Genomic DNA, 16950 nt, shown 5'->3' with positions numbered 1-16950 from the left:
ACCGTTATATACTATGGAATTAACTGCAAAAAATTTAAATAAAATTAAGTTAATTCAGTTCGCTTTCGCCTAAAAGTAACAACACGGTAAAATTTCCTGAATAATTTCTCTTTTTTTTCCACACATAATTTGATGGTAAACACGGATTAAAATACTGTTCTAAATGTGAAAGTCGCATTAATTTTTTTTTTTAATTTTGCCTTGATATACACTTTTATATTGTTTTATGGCTAAAAATAGTTAAACAATAATTTATTTAACTGTTATTTTACCATATTCAAACAAAACAGTCAAATAACCATAAATAAGATGATGTTCAAACTGTTGACTGTGAGAAAAACGCTTATTAACTGCATTCACTTAATACGGATTAAACAGAATTTTATCGCACCGATAAGACCCGCCTAATGCCGACCGGCCTGAGTAGGGGGCAGGGAAATGTCCTTGCATCAGAAAGGTCCTGGGTTCAAATCCCGGGCATGGCATGGATTTTTCTTTTTCTCTCTGTGTGTTCTATGTCTTTTCTCCTTTGTGTGTGAATGTGACCCGCCCCATAGACGGGTTGTGGTTGTGTGAAAGGCGAGGCAGAAGTCGAATTCCTGGCCATAGATTCCAGGTCTGGCCCGCCTAATGAAGCCACTTAGTTCCTTGCTGGTGGATACATATTGTGGCCGAGATAGCTTACCTGTCATCATGACTGAACGAGCGGGGGCTCGAGTCCTAGACACTATATCCCCGATTCCCTTTAACGTGTGAAGAGTTTCAAGTGTCCATCACTCTCCCATTTGAGACTCTGGACTGTTAGAATACGATACTTTCGTTCACGCATTCACTATATAACTGCTTAACCCAAAAAAGTCTAGCATTTCCCATCTCTTATGATATGTGAAGCAACTAGATTTACTAATTTCTCTAAATAAACTAATTTAATTTTCACAGTTTTTGAAACCATGCTAGTTGAAAATGGTTAAAGTACCGTATAGTTTTGAATTCATGGTTTTTTAATCATACTAGTTGTAAACGGTATCGAAACCGTAAAACTTATTCTTTACCGTAAACCTTACGATTAATTGGATAGACAAACTGCTGCCGGTTATTTTAGCGTAATTTTAGAATGAAAATTCCAATAGTGTGAGTTAGGGAGGAAAATAGCTTTGGCAAATTTTATATAGCGTTTTTTTATAAGAGGGTTTTTCTAACTGGCATACTCGATAACTTCTTAATTTTCTTAATTTTCTCATACTCGATTCTCTTCAATTTTTCGCAAAATTTCTAAACCTAATATTGTTTTCTTTGTGATTATAATGTTTTTTATTGCATACATAATTTTGGTTAATTGAAGTTATACCCTATCTCAAGCCTTCATTGAAAACAGAACGGAAAAAAAATCCTATGTGTAAAAGAAACTACATTCGTGCTATTGAAGAATATGGATGAAATTGATGAATCGCGTCAGCTGTTTTCAGATTTTTAATTTATAACATGTTACATCATCTGTATTAAGACTTTTTGTTTTAGAAAATAACTGTGCTTTTTTATTAGCGTTTCTTCGCGTTTTCTTTTTAATAATATTAAAGTGAATCTTGCTAATTTAATTTGAAATAAATTTTTGTACTTTTTTTCTTTTCAATACAATTATAAACATTTTTTGATTTATTGGTTTGCATCACCTATTTTCAAGATGCGAACATTTCAATTCTAGCAACAATTTCAGCTTGGCTCCAGTTGGACTTTATATGGGTCCTATCTGAACATGCACAGAGGGACCAATATTGGGATATCTGGATATTTCAATATTGGTCCTATATAGGGCCAATATGGGGTCTGTATTAGCTGAATATAAAATATCGGGTGAATCTGACAATTCTATATAGGGCCAATATCGAAGATATAACAGCCCTTTGAACCCTATTGATCCAAGATTCGTGAATATTGGTCCAATGAGGGCCCAAGTTATTTTGTTGCTAGGGAAATTATGTAGATTTAAATGTATTCTATTTTTCGGTTGATTTACAATTTTTTTGCTTCTCTTTTTGACAATTTTTTTTCAATAAAACTGCTTTTTATTTTATCGGTTATTTATAATTATCGGTTAAAAGAGACTCACAGCCTAATATTATGATGTATTTCATAAAAATGTCAATTCTTTTATAAATTCATATAAATTTTATAAATTTGACTGCAATTCAATTGTGCATGCCTGCAATCCTCCTCTCCTCTATGTCTGTGATGCATTTTGGTGCTTTTTTGAAAATCCAAGATATGAAGAGCTCTTAAAATAGAGATTAGAAAAAAACCCGTTAACATCCCTTCTACGGAGAAAAAGAAGAGGTTGTAACTCGTATCAATAAATAAGACGTGCTGATAACACTTCACTAAAAAGCCGTCAGAGGTCGTTAAAAGCGTTTCACTTTTATTCTTTTTTTTTTTTGTGTTCATTTTATTTTTCGGTCAAATGTTTCTGAAGTACTACGGATGGCTAACGTCGCACATTTCACGCGTTTATTTATTACATCTACTGAGAATTTTTTTTCTTTTCTTTTTAGAACATGTTTTGTTCATTTGTCCCGTTCTGTTCTATTTTGTTAAGAGTACTTCAGCACGGAATCAGAAAAAAAATAATCTTTAAACAGTTATTTATTTTTTTAAACAATACTCTTTTATCAAATCAATACTTTAATTAATTTGTGAAATAAATTAACGTAGATTAAATCGGGCTTATAAATCATTTAGTTTTCAGGAGATAATGAAATCCACGAATTAATTAAATCCACGAATAATTTTTAAACTGACAATGCGATTAAATATGTTTTTGAGAATATTACTAATCGCAGGATTCACACCGATAGATATTAATTTTGAATAATACAATATCAAGTACTGTACTATCTGTACATGTAATTGCTGTTTTAGCTGTTTTATATTATTTACTGTCCACTGAATATTATATGTTGCTAAATATTGGACATAAAAAAAAATTAAATATGGAACAATATAAAATTAATTAATCCTCCATTAGGCTACACAATAAAATGCTATTAAATATTACAATATTAATTAATAGAGAAGCTACTTACCCCTTTCATCCAGATAACTTGTGGAGAGGGAGATCCTGTGAAACTGATCGCCAAAGTAACGGACTCCCCCCTCAAGACGGTCACACTCTGGGGTCCTTTCACAATCCTCGCTGGACTTGCTTCGAGCGATAATTCAGCCTGTTGATCTGTCTCCAGGATTTCAGGTGGATGAATCTCCTCGCATTTATCTATCACCACCTCACATTCCTCTTCTATCGAAGGACTGGTATGCCTATGGACAAAGAAAGATTACAATATAAATGCAAAATAGTTTGAATTAATGCTCTAATTTTCTACAAACACTTTTATTGAGCATTTAGATTAACTATTTAGCAAAAAGATTGTCAGTAGTGTCGGCAGAAATTTTCTAAGGGGGAAGCAACTGTGAAAAATATTTAAAAATTTGTGCATAAACCAGGGACGGATCCAGAAATTTTTCGTGGGGGGAGGTCATAGACTCAAATCCCCCCCCCCAATAATTAATTTTTTAGATAAAAAATTTTTTTATTATTATTTTTTTGATTAAAAAAAACTGGGGCATTTAATGCTAGTCTTCTCATTTATTTTTTTCATAATAAAATAGAACAATACATAAATATGTCAAGTATTCAAAATCGAATTTCGTTTTAATCTTTTGGATTATGATTCTTGAAACAGTGAAGAACATAATTAGATGGGGGGAAAATCAATTTTTCCGACCTACCTAGGTGTATATGCCCCCTTAAATAATTTCGAAAATATTTTATTTCTTTTGTAAACTATTTAAAAAATTATTATTTTTATTTTATTTTTTCTTTAGGGGGGGGAGGTCATGACCCCTATACCCCCCCCCCCTCCCCCCGCTGAATCCGCCACTGGCATAAACATATTTTTTCAGTTCTAAATAATAATTTTGTTTGTGCGTATTAGATTTTTTTTCTTTTTTTTTGAGAATTGGTAGATCGTAGACTGTTAAAATAAACATTGCATTCTATCATCGTTACTGTATCGTAATATAGGTACTTTGAATTTAAATTTCGTTCAAACATGCCTAAGTATAATAAAAGGAACTATACTTCTGTTCAGCAACGGTAAAACTTGCAATTCACTTAACCTAATGAGGAGTGAAAAAATATTTGTATGATTATTAAGGCTCAAAGGAAATAAATACTTTTTTATCAGAGTAAATAACTAAATCTTAAATGTATCATGATGTTCCTGTTCGTTGTATTGTATTAAAACAATAATAATAGGAAGCTATTAATTTCCTTGTAAGGCTGTCATATTCAAAAAATTTGCACCCAATTATTTATTTTTGCACAATCTTAATTTTTTTTATAAAAGCTAATATTTTAAATGACACTTAAAAGTTCAATTAAAATCACTTAGATCAAAATTTAAATTATCATTGATCATTATTTTGAGACTTTTATCTAATTGAAATCGGAATTAAATCTAGTAATCGGAGCAAACGAAACGTTTTTATCACTGTGTACGTTGTCTATATGATAACAACTGAGTTAAAAAACCTTTTCTAATCAGGAATATACGCCAACTAAATTGAATATTTTAACACTAATAAATCATAATGAACTCTAATTGTCAATCTTCAAAACATATAAATATTTTGTTTTTTGTGTTTTTTGTAATAATTATGTATTTGTTAGACATCGACTAATAAAGTGTAATTCAACAGTATCGCTGGGTTGGTTTTGTCTCGTGAAATGAAGAAAAAGAAGTAGGATGACTTTTTATCAATTGCATGAAATCATGACTGCTTTTACACAGCTGAATGTGAACACGTTTTTAATTACGTAAAAAGCATAACAATATAATTATTGCCTAAGGTACTCAAATACCTTAAGACTCAAAATTTTGAGATTTTTTATTTAGAAATGCTTTTATTTGGATTTATGTGCATAATATGCACTAAAACTTGGTATGAATATAAAAAATATAAAGAAAAAAAATTATTTTTAGAAAATATGAGAGGAAAACTGATAAAAAAAAGATCGAAAGCCGACCTCTTTTCAAAATTACATGGCTTTGATTAAATTTATTATTTTCATTATTTATACATACTTTATAATGCTCATAAAAACTCAACTTAGGGAATAGACAGCGCATTAGACATAATGGTAATGCTTAGATACTTTACAGCAAACATCGAAATTTATTTTGCAAAAAAAGGTGGAAAATTGCAATTAGTTATTTGAATTTTAACTGTAAAATATAAAATACTAGTTTAATACACTAGTACGTAGCCCATTCATTTGACATATATATAAAAAGCATTCATGAAAAATTTTAAGTAAATCGAACTAAAATATTTCGAGATATTGTCTCTAAAATGGAGGAAAATAAACGCAAAATTAATTTTGAGAAAAAGGACAAAAATGGCACAGTTATTTATATAACAACCAAAATGAATGATGCTTTTAAAATAGTGTAACTTCTGCTCGATTTGGTGCAAAAACAAATGATTCTCAAACAGTTGTAAGAAAAGTTTTCAATATTATTTTATGTCAAAAACAGAAAAATGATTTTTTAGTCAAAAGTGTCTTATAAAAGGTAGTCGGATACATAAAAGTTACTAGTTTTATGAAGTTTTACAGGGAAATTAAATTGGTGCGCTTTATTATTCTATTTATAACCTTTACAACTGTTGTATAATGTTTCTAAACAAGTGAAGACAAACACGTAAATAAACCAAAAAAAAATTAAATAAATAAATAAAGTCTGATACATTAAAATAGTAAGTTGCATAATCTACATATTATATAAGTTACAAATATATTATGGTTAGTTAAGTAACTAATAAAAAAAATTCCAATAATTACCAAATTCCCCTTGACAGTTTGTTGACCAATGCAGCCTCAGAAGTTATTCTTCCCTTGGAGTATTTTGAAAGATCCTGATTGGAATTTACGATTTCCTCGTTATCTTCCCGCATCTCATTGTCTTCTTCATTGTCCTCAGCACTCTAATCGAAAATAAAATCAATCAGTGATAAAAAAAAAATATCTGTTTTTATGCTCATCAAATAAACATCTCAATACTGCTACGACTCACTTGTGAGTCATTGCCTGCAAGCGGCAACAATCAAAATAAATTGCCGCCAAGAAAAACGCAATTCTGTTCCCCGCGCGGTGCCGTTCCGCTTAATTCAAGATCTCCTCTAATAAAAAGAAAACCATCCACGTACTCCCTGCTGGGTAGAATTATTTACTTTATAAGGCCACTTCAAATTACCACAACAGGACTATAAATTGAAAGGGATTAAAAAAATAATTATAGGTCAAAAGTGTGTGTTTTAATGAAAACGGTCTTAAGGGCTACTCAAGTCTATCTTTAAAATCAAGTTACTATATAGTATAAATTCTTTGTTGTAAACTTGTACTTAATGTAATCTGTAAAATTTGGAAAGTCATTTAAATCTAAATATGTTTAATTGGTGTAAATGCAGCAGTAATATGTAACAGTAATATTTTTGAGAAAATATTAGTCAACCATTTTATTTCATTTTGTTTTTTTAAAACTTTATAAAAGGAATCTCTCATCATTTTTTCTGTAAGTAACAGTACATAACATGGAAGTTATCCCTAATGTCATTATCTAACTCCACGGATTTGAGCTTGTACATAGCTAACTTTCTCGTACAGAATGATCACATGAGAAAATATAATTTCTTAAACCTCAAGTTATTCAAAATCTATTTCTTCATTTTTTTTATTATTAAGTTATTGTATATCTATTGTATTAAGGTATTTTATATCTATTGTATCAAGTTATTATATGTTACATCTATTGTATTAAGCTCTAGTGTAAGTGTTGAATATTCGAAAACCTATTCACTTTAATGTTTTTTTTATAAGTTTAGAGCCTAAAACATAAGTTTTCAGGTGTTTCGAAAAGTTACTTCACGTGTTATTTTCTTTTATTTCTAACATAAATATAAACTTTAGTAACAAATGTCACAACAATTTTTATTATCATTAAGATTAAATTTTTGACAATGTCAAAAACTAATACTGGCAACATTTTAAAATAAGTCACCATAATGAAAGTTTTTATCGTAGTCTTTACAAAAATAATGGAAAACTGAAATTTAGCAATGAATTTAAAAATATTCTGGAAAAAATTTAATCTTTTACAAAAAAAAACATGTGTAATGTTTGAAATATTTTATCTTTTTCCCTATGTTTCAAATAAAATGTTGAAAGAAAAAGCAAACAACTATGTAACAGAAAGAAAAATATAATCACTGTTTATGGTTATTTACAATGCAATGCTCAATTCAGAATTAAATTTGATATTTTGTATAATGGAAAGGTAACTTCTGATCTAAAGGGCAATTTCATTTCTGTAAAATATAAGTCTCTACATTCAATCATAAAAAATATTAATTCAAAATGTATCTTCATGAGCAGAGAAAAAAAGGTATGGTCAAACCTGTCAGAATATGGTAACATTTACCGTGTTTGACTCTATGGAAACACCAAAAAGTGCGGGAATTTTAACCGAAGCACTTTGGTAATGCTTTCGGTAAAAACTAACAACATTTTGTAAAATTAACTATAAAATATGGTTTTATAATCCGCAACAAAATTTGGTAAAAGTGGTAGAATTTGGTATTTTTATCATAATACCTTAGACCATGGTATTAAAAGCCATTTATACAATTAAATTTACTTTTCTGTTTCGTATTTTTTTTCTAAACATGAGGTAATAAGAACTATAGTTTTGAAAAACAGAATTTCCGGTAAACCGTTGCCCATATGAAAAAAAAAACTACCAAATGAATTATTCAAATAACTTATATATTTAGTTTCATTAGACAAAACAGAATTGAACTTATATAACAACTATAAGCAATCACTTTTGTTTGTTTAGAAGTAACTGCCCATAACAAACCAACTTAAATAACAAAATTAATTAACATTATAAAACTGTTACACATGAATTTTTGTATTATAAATTATATATTATCTCTATCAAAAATATTCAGAACTTACATTCAAATAAAATTTCCTTGAACTCCAAAAATATTAGTCATACAATTTTATAAAACAATTAAAAAGAATAATATTTACAGATATGACAGTTTGCACTAAGCTCAAACGAAAAGAAAATAATATTTTTAATTGTTATAATTATATATGATGTCTTTATATTACACCAAAATCACAAATAAAATAATATTGTTATAATATTGTATATATATTACAATTTATGTTTCATTATCTGCAAATAATGAAGAAAAAGAAGTGAAAAAATTACATTTTAATTAATGATTTTAAATAAGAAATTATGTTTTGAAGAAGTTATGTTTTTTTCTACGAAGTTATTAATATGGTAACAAATTTAGTACAGTCCAGAATTAAATAAAAAATTAACATATAGAAATTTCTTTTTACTTTTAAGCTAACTGTAACAACGTAAAAAATTCTTCATGAAAAATACAAATTAAGTAAAGTTTAGATCACTTATTTGATTATTTATCAAAGCTATTAAAATATAATTAAAATAACAAAGACTTACCACTTCTATTTTATAGAGGGTACTTCAATCTTTCAATCTTTATGTCATCCTTTTCGATTGAGATTTCCGATGCATCAGATAGAGTCTCTTTAGACTTGTCCTCTGTAATGAAAGAAGCATTGTTTAAGTTTTTTTTTCTCTTTTACTTTTTTTATTTTCATTAGATTAAAAAAATTCCTAGTCTCACATTTCAACAGCTGTTCGCAAACATTATCACCAATGCTACATATTTGCTAAAAGATATCGCTCGGCGTTCAATTAATTCATTAAAGAAAACTCTTTGGAACAACTTTAAGGAATTTTAAGGCTAATATAATTTTCAAACGATATTTATCTTTTTTTGATAATTATATCGCATCGTTTTATTGAAAATATCGTTTGAAACTCTGAGAAAAACTTATTTAGTTAAGGATATTGCGGGCAGAAAGTGGTTTATCAGCAGATGCTTTTAAATGCAAAAGCAGAGCCCGCAGAGTTAAGTTAAAAAACAAATAAATAAACGATGGAAAAGATGCCTTAATTAATCTGTTTTTTTCGGTAAATTGATATATTTTCAAATACCAGGGCTTGGTATAAATTTAAGTTATATGTACAATCCTTAAATTTTTAAACTAGACATTTTGAATTCTTTTAACATAAATATACGCTAGTAACCACTATTTATTATTTACAAAAAGCTGCGAACGCAGTAAAGTTTAAATATAAAGTTTTGCAGGAACAAGTAAACGAATTTATAATATTTATAATTTTTTTATTATTTATTTATGTACTATATTTTCGTATAAAATATTTATTTAAAAAAAATCTTAGTTAGTACTCAAGGTGCGTGGTCCATACTTAAAAAGCATACACGGAAGAAAATAAGAGCAATGATAAAAACATTATCTATATGATTAGTTTCGTTTTATTAGTTAAATATTAATTTGTTGATCTATTACGAATTATATATATATATACTTATTGTGCTCTATTTTTACTTTTTGTAATTTTTTATGGTGCTTCTCACACTATTGTATTGATTATATATTGGCTTTGGCTATATTGATGCAATATTAGAAAGCACTCATTTTTGCGGATATAATCGTGTGAGCTGATATCTTTATTATATCTTTATTTTCCGGATTTTTTGAAATTTTTTGTCGGTTATTTTGTTATTTTTATTTTATTATTGTTATTTCTTTTCCTTTTTCATTGTTCTGTTTTTCCCTTGTTTTCACTGCATTTTAAACTTATTTTATGATTTCTATATACTTGCAGCTTATGCGCAATAATTAAAACTATATATATATATATATATATATATATATATATATATATATATATATATATATATATATAAATATATATATATATATATATATATATATATATATATATATTAAATTACCAAGAAATTTCTGCATATTAAAAAATAAGTTAAATAAAATTTAATTATATCTGCATTAATTTTACTTTGGTCTGTATATTACGGGTCGAATGATGAATTGAAGAAACACACTTAAAGTAATGTAAGAACTACACAATTAAATTAAAATTATTTTCACTTGTTTCGGGAATTTTAAAATGCTGTTTCGATTCTCAATAAAATAATAATTTCCTTACATAATTTAAGGTGTATAATTTATTGGAGAAAGCAAATTTTTTCCTTGTTAAATTGAGTAAATTATCAGCCATTTTTAAAAGCAGATTTAATATTATTATTATTATTATTGTGATATTAATATTTTTCATTTTGAATATAGTTTAAGCAAAAAAATTTCTATAAATGGTATAGGAAGTTTTTCAAAACCATCATTATTTTAGGCACTATTGCTAGAAAGAAAACTTGTATTTCTTTTTGCGGATGGTAGAAATACGGAACATTTATCTCACGTGATTTGTTACAATATCATTATAAACTAGCTGAAGATGCTCAAAATATGCAGTTTGTTCACAATTCATTTTTGAAATAAGCCATAGTAAGTACTTTTCTTGCCTTTTGCTCCCTATTTCGTGAAATAATTCACCCAACAAAAAGACAATGTTCCTACAGCGTTCTAAAAATTTCCTGCCGCCGAACTACTGGATGGCATGCATATATTTGCCATCATAGTTGAATCAACAGTAAATGCCACATTTTTAGACCATGCAGTAATCGGAAGCTAAAAAATGCATTAACCCAGCATTAATCGGGTCGTCAATGGTTAATCAACAATTGCGTATTGTTATTTTATTGCATAGTTAATAATTTTCAGAGGTTTTCTTTCTGAAAAACTTTAAAATTTCATCCTGGATTTTTTTTTTTTTTTTTTTTTTTTTTTTTTTATATAAATCGTTAATCGTAAATGTAAGCAGAAGAAATTCTGTATTTTATTATTTCTTAAAAGCTGTAGATCATGCTTTTCCAGCCGTACACCCTTTAAAAAACGGATTAATTGAAGAAAAAGTATAAAGTCATCATTTTTTTTTCGACTTTGAGATAATGATTCTTGCAGTTAACTATTAAGCGCCTTTTACTAAAATGCGTGATTTTTTTTTATTCTCTCAGGATAAAAAAATTCTCAAAATATGCATATTTTTTCCACCGCTAAAACTGTTGGATTCTTAAAATTTTAGAAAATATACCAATTAACTGTTTAGAACAGCTCTAAAATATTCAACGATTATATTTCAACGATCTTCCTTGAAAGTCTTACTAACTAACTGAAAATAAATTTGGAAAACTATCAAAACCATTACTAATAAATAACCACAATATGATCACTTGTTTAAAATAAACAAGAAACTCAAGTAACAAAGCAAAATATATTGTTATTAATACAAATTTTTAATCTTACCATTATCTGCTGTCAAATGCATCCGTTCTGAGCTACTGTTTGAAAAGGATCAAGTTCTTCTAGGAGACTGACATCGATACGATCAAATGTCAAACTGTTCAGATCGATTTCCCTCCGAACACACATTCCCTGGTTCAGATTCCGCATTGCCCTCTGTCACGCATTCACTTACATCGCCTTTAACAAGTCTTTTGTCTTCCGGATGACCAGGTACAGAAGAATTATGATCTATAAATATCGTATCTTTTGTCTGAAATGGAAGTTTTATGGACGGCTCTTTTTCATAATTCTCTAAACACGTAGTTGATTGCGGGTGGTCTTCCATTTCTGATATCGAATTAGGTATTTCGGTAATACTGTTCTTTTTGTTGGCATCAGAACTGCTTTTTCGTCTTTTGAATTTGAAAAACTGAAAAATTTAGAATCGTTTTCTGTTGGCGCTGGTGTTTTTTTAAGCTGCTACGTCCATATTCTTTACTTTTGGCACTTTTATTACTTTATCCGAAGTTAAGTCTTTCGATTTTGAAGAATTCGAAGTTTCGAATTTCTTTAAATAAGCTGCTATTCTTTCTCGAGTTGTTAAGGGTGTCGGTGTTTCAATGCAGTCAGAATTTGTTGTTGCATTAACGCAGTTTAAAAGTTCGTTATTAATTGTTTTTAGATTTCAGACTACGGGACTTTGATTGAAATCTGATTCCAATTTAGAAGAACTATTATTATACGTTCCCGTGTCATTTCTATATTCTTTATTTTCAATACTATTTTGACAAGAGTTGTTCGAACACGTGTCCGAATCACTAATAATTTCATTTGAGCATCTTTTACAATTCTAGCATTGTTCTGAGCTAAGTCTTCTTGCCTATCATTTTTTGAAGTACGCTCATGATTTCCGTCATTGTCCTTTTGCAAATCTTGATTTTCAATATTTATTGACAAATTTACACTACTTGTAAATAAATATTTTTGAGATGTGTCACTACAATTTGTTCTATGACTTTTAATAACACCATTCACTTTTTGGGATGGCTGTAAATACATGTGAACGTAAGCTGGAACTTTTGTTTTCATAATTTTGTGAAGAATTGAAAATATCAGGATTTTTAACTCGATTAAAGAAGCTCTTTTTAACCTTTCTACAATCCTCCATAGACTTACAAAGACGTTTCTTTTCTAAGTTTATTGAATTCTCAACATTTCCGTTCGTGGTTGGCGGGTTTGAAAACTTTATCGTTTCGAGTTCTTAATTATATGGCTTGTAAAAGTTGGTTGTTTGGGGTTTAGAGGGTAAACTAAGATTGTCCTGGCGAGTTTTCGCCCTCCACTTTGTGAACGCTTTCGAAACATGATTCGACCAGTTTTCACTTTGGGCAACGAAACTTCTCCAGCTCGTTCAAGAGTAGAAAACTCTAGTATTCTTGCTTGAATTCCGTTTATCTTAGAATTAAGTCTTAGAGAGGCACCATTCATACGTCTTGAAGAAGAAACTAGAGCAGAAAAATTCACGGTAATTAAAAATGAGATAAGCCTAGTCGGTGAGATTATAAATACAAAAAATTCCCTTATACACTAACTACCAATAACCGATACCTCACGGCGAATTAAAATTATGGTCTGAAGCTATTTTCCTGGGTTTGCCAAATATTGATAAGCTCAATGATGACAAATACAGCACGATTTTGGATAACAGTGTGCTTCCTACGTTATTACAGTTTCACGTGTTATACCCATATTTTTTACATGACGACAACGCTAACAGTCATATTGTGAAGTCGAATAGATTGGCTTGTCCAAAAATCAGATTGAACTTAATCAAGAAACTCTTGAGCTAATTAGATCACTGAATGAAGCAGAGAAACAGCAGTTTAAATTTGGTAAAGGACAAATTATCTTTAAAATTTTTAAATTGCCGTTTTATTAAATTAGCAGTCATTAGTCTTAGAAATCCTTCTCCAGGGGATTGAAATCGTAATTGCGTTTCATAGCTGCTCTACAAACTGTTGAATACGAATCATGGGTGTTCAAATATTTAATGATAAATGTTGATAAATAATTATGGTAATATAATTTGTGGTTCTTGTACCAATTAGTTTATTTATCTAACTCGTCCCAGACGGTCTCAATGGGGTTCATGTATGGGTTCTGAACAGGTCAATTCATTCGGTTCTCTTCATTATTGCCACTAACAAATTTGTATCGAAATTCGGCAGTTGATTGCCAACTCTACAATGCTGGAAGTAACATGTATCCAATTCGTAAAATTGGCACAACGTAGGAAGCACATTGTCATTCTAAACAGTGTGATAGGTTTTGGTAATGAGCTTACCATGAATTTCGACCAATCCCAGTCCGTACCATTCAAAACATCTAATACAATCATTCCACTTCAACCAATTTGCATCGATGTCCCAATATCTATCGATAGATATTGTGTGATATTAATGAATAAAAGATTTTTGATGCTATATTGTCTAATTAAATATCTCACATGGGCAAAACAAAATTCGACATAAAGTCAGCAAAGTAAGTCATTTACATTATCAGTAAAAACTATAATTCTTGATATACGAGTATTTTAACTATTATTTTCATTAGGAGAAGGCTTGAAAAAATGGAATAGAATGTAAAAATCATGCTTTTTTTTTCTAAAGGTGGCGTATTACGTGTCCGATGTTCATTTCCACGTAGAATTTCGCCTTCTGAGTCAGAGACAGGTACATTTCCAAGATTTATTACTTTTTTTATTACCCTGATTTAAGGTATTATAAATTTTATCTGTTGGTCTCACGTGCAATCACTAACCTGATGGTTGAAAGGAAAGATTTTTTTCCAATAAATTGCATTTACTAATTATGATAAAATAATATTATAAAAAAATATAATAAAATTATAAAACTTTTTTCAATGAGAAACATATATCTCAAATACTAAAAAATATAAACAAAATTTGAGATTTGCATTTTTTTAAATATTTGACACAAAATTAACATCTGAAAATTGAAAATTTAGCTTTCAGTTTTAAAGCGTAAAACTTTTAAAAAAAAAAAAAAACAATTTTAAAATTAAGAATTAATTGAAATCTTATAAATTATTCGTAGTTAATAAACTACTAATAATAATATTATCAATCAGCTGTATCATCGAATCAATTTTGTTTTAGTTCTACTTTACTTTTTTTCAATCTGGCGACTTAATGCCTACATTTTTTCAAACCTTATTAAGCGTTTGTAAGAACTGTTAGAAAATCTAAACGACAAACTTTAGTCAAACAAAAAAATTAGTTCAAGGTTGAACCACAATTATTGAACTATTGTTAATTGAACTTAATAACATATCTTCATAATATAGTGCAAATTCTCTGAATCCTTAATAAAGTGTTCAGCTGAACCATGTTCCTACACAAATTGAACTCATTCGTGTAACAAGGGGAGAAAAACTGTGGTAAAATTGCCGTACAGTAGGGTAATGACAATTCTGGTACAAAAATTTTTTTTTTATTAATTCTGGTTAATAAAAACCAAAATATACGAAATTTAAGCCATTCATTTGGTAATTTTTCCATTCATCTGGTAATGGTTTACCGGGAATTATGGTTTATTTTCACAATTATTGTTCTTATTACCATACATTTAGTAAAAAATACAAAACTGAGAAGTAAATTTATCTGAATGAATGACGCCATGCTCTAAGGTATCATGCTAAAATTACCAATTTTCATCACCCTTACAAAATTGTATCACATGTTACGTAACCATATTTTATTGTTAGTTTTTACTAATATCATTACCAATACTCTAAAGGTAAAAATTACCGAGCTTTCTGATTTTCCCAAAGTGTCAGGAACGAGGTACATTTCACCATATTCTAGTAATTTTGACCATGCTTTTTTTTTCTTAGTGAATCATGTCTAAGAATTATAAACTCCATAATTCAAATAAGATCACAACAAATTTGTTCGATATATCATGTTTCAAAATAATATCAAATTTTCAAAATACTACATTTCAACAAAATTTGTAGAAAATCTGCACAATACTATGATTTGAATCTAACTTTTTTAACTGCATATTTTTTTATATGAATTTAATATAAAAGAGATCAAACAAATGAAATAAAAGTTAAAACATAAATAATCGTAATATTTTACAAAAAAATAAATTAAATAACTCTATAATAGATCTAAACAATCATATCTCTAAAAATTATAGCAACTCAGTAGCAAAAAAAAATATTGTACATACCTGTTAAAAAGAACGATTTTATCACACATTTTAAAACTCAAAATAATATTAGTGATGAGGAAATTCATTTTCAGTAACTTACAGGGCGAGGACACTTTCATCTGCGTAGATGCCCTCCCTACGTTGTTTGTCGCTATACAGCTGTACAAGCCGTTGTCTTCCAACTGAGGCATCTTGATCTGCAGTAGGCACCTGCATTGTACAAACAAACAGTGTTAAGAATGTCTATTCTGATAAACATAACAAATACATGGTATGATATATGTTGTATCGATATTATATTTTTATACAGTTTCTATCCCTTTCTCTCCCTCCTCCTTTGACGTCATCGATGAATGCTGTTAGTTTAACTGCTAGAGGAATGTGTTAAAATAAAAATGCAGTTTTGTAAGTTTTATTATTTGTTTACATCCCTCCCCAGCTGTAAGCTTTAATCATACTATCAAAAAATAAAGTCACGGTTTTTTTAAACCCTTAATCTTGGTCGTATGTATTTACTAAAAAAAGTGGAATATAATAAGATTGCTTACAGTACTTTGGTGATTTGAAACGCAAAAGGCAACATTTCTATGCAAAATTAGTTCTTCCATGACATTATTAATCATGCGATATTTAGGGATCGAATTTGCACCTTTGCGAAACCATCTGAGGGTATAGAAAATTGGAGGAGTTAAGGAGTATATGGCAAAGTTAACTTGGGGGTTAAATTCAGTCCGATTTATTATGCATAATGACGCATTCCATACTGTCACCTCGTATAATACAAATAAAATACCCATTTATGCACACATATATGTAGAAATATATATTTTTTTTTATTTATTTAAGTTGATCTGAAATTTTTAATTGACCTCGATATCCTACTATCAATTACCACCATTAAGAAACACATAAAATCTTAAAACTCTGAATTAATATCTACTCTCGCCTAAATTAGCACAAATATTGCGAAAATTTGATCAAAATTCCTAATATTAAAAAAATTACTCATTTTGCTGATCGGTTTAAAATTGGCGACTAAAAGTTACTCTTTTTTTAACAAGAATATCTGTACAAAATTTTAGAATTATTTCTTAACATCTTGTGCCGCTTAACATCAATAGAGTTATGATTGATTCATCAAGGCGGCAAAATTGAAACTTCTAAATCGATTGAAGTTATGAAAATATGCATGTTAATTATCTTAAATATAAGTAGAGGTTTATAAATTTAGTTTTGAAAAATACACTGCATTGAAATATGTGAATCAGAGCTTCTCTAAAGCATGTAACTGATGGCAGGAAAGTTAAAAATCAAATA

General features: G+C 28.8%; 1 protein-coding gene across 1 annotated transcript in view; it reads right to left on the bottom strand.

Moving 5' to 3' along the window:
* Positions 1 to 16950, bottom strand: part of LOC107439674 (myosin light chain kinase, smooth muscle) — an 84765-nt gene that overhangs the window by 39071 nt on the left and 28744 nt on the right. The window contains 8 exon segments of the mRNA XM_087168872.1: positions 3078 to 3309; positions 5897 to 6039; positions 11538 to 11663; positions 11868 to 12065; positions 12173 to 12313; positions 12414 to 12635; positions 12638 to 12897; positions 15734 to 15843. Coding sequence (XP_087024998.1) covers positions 3078 to 3309; positions 5897 to 6039; positions 11538 to 11663; positions 11868 to 12065; positions 12173 to 12313; positions 12414 to 12635; positions 12638 to 12897; positions 15734 to 15843 — 1432 coding nt within the window.

Source organism: Parasteatoda tepidariorum, chromosome 7 (assembly GCF_982258835.1).
Source record: "Parasteatoda tepidariorum strain Cologne lab strain chromosome 7, Ptep-v5.0, whole genome shotgun sequence".
NCBI lineage: Eukaryota > Metazoa > Arthropoda > Arachnida > Araneae > Theridiidae > Parasteatoda > Parasteatoda tepidariorum.
The sequence above is the reverse complement of the archived record's forward strand: the minus strand, read 5'-3'. Positions and strand labels throughout refer to the sequence as shown.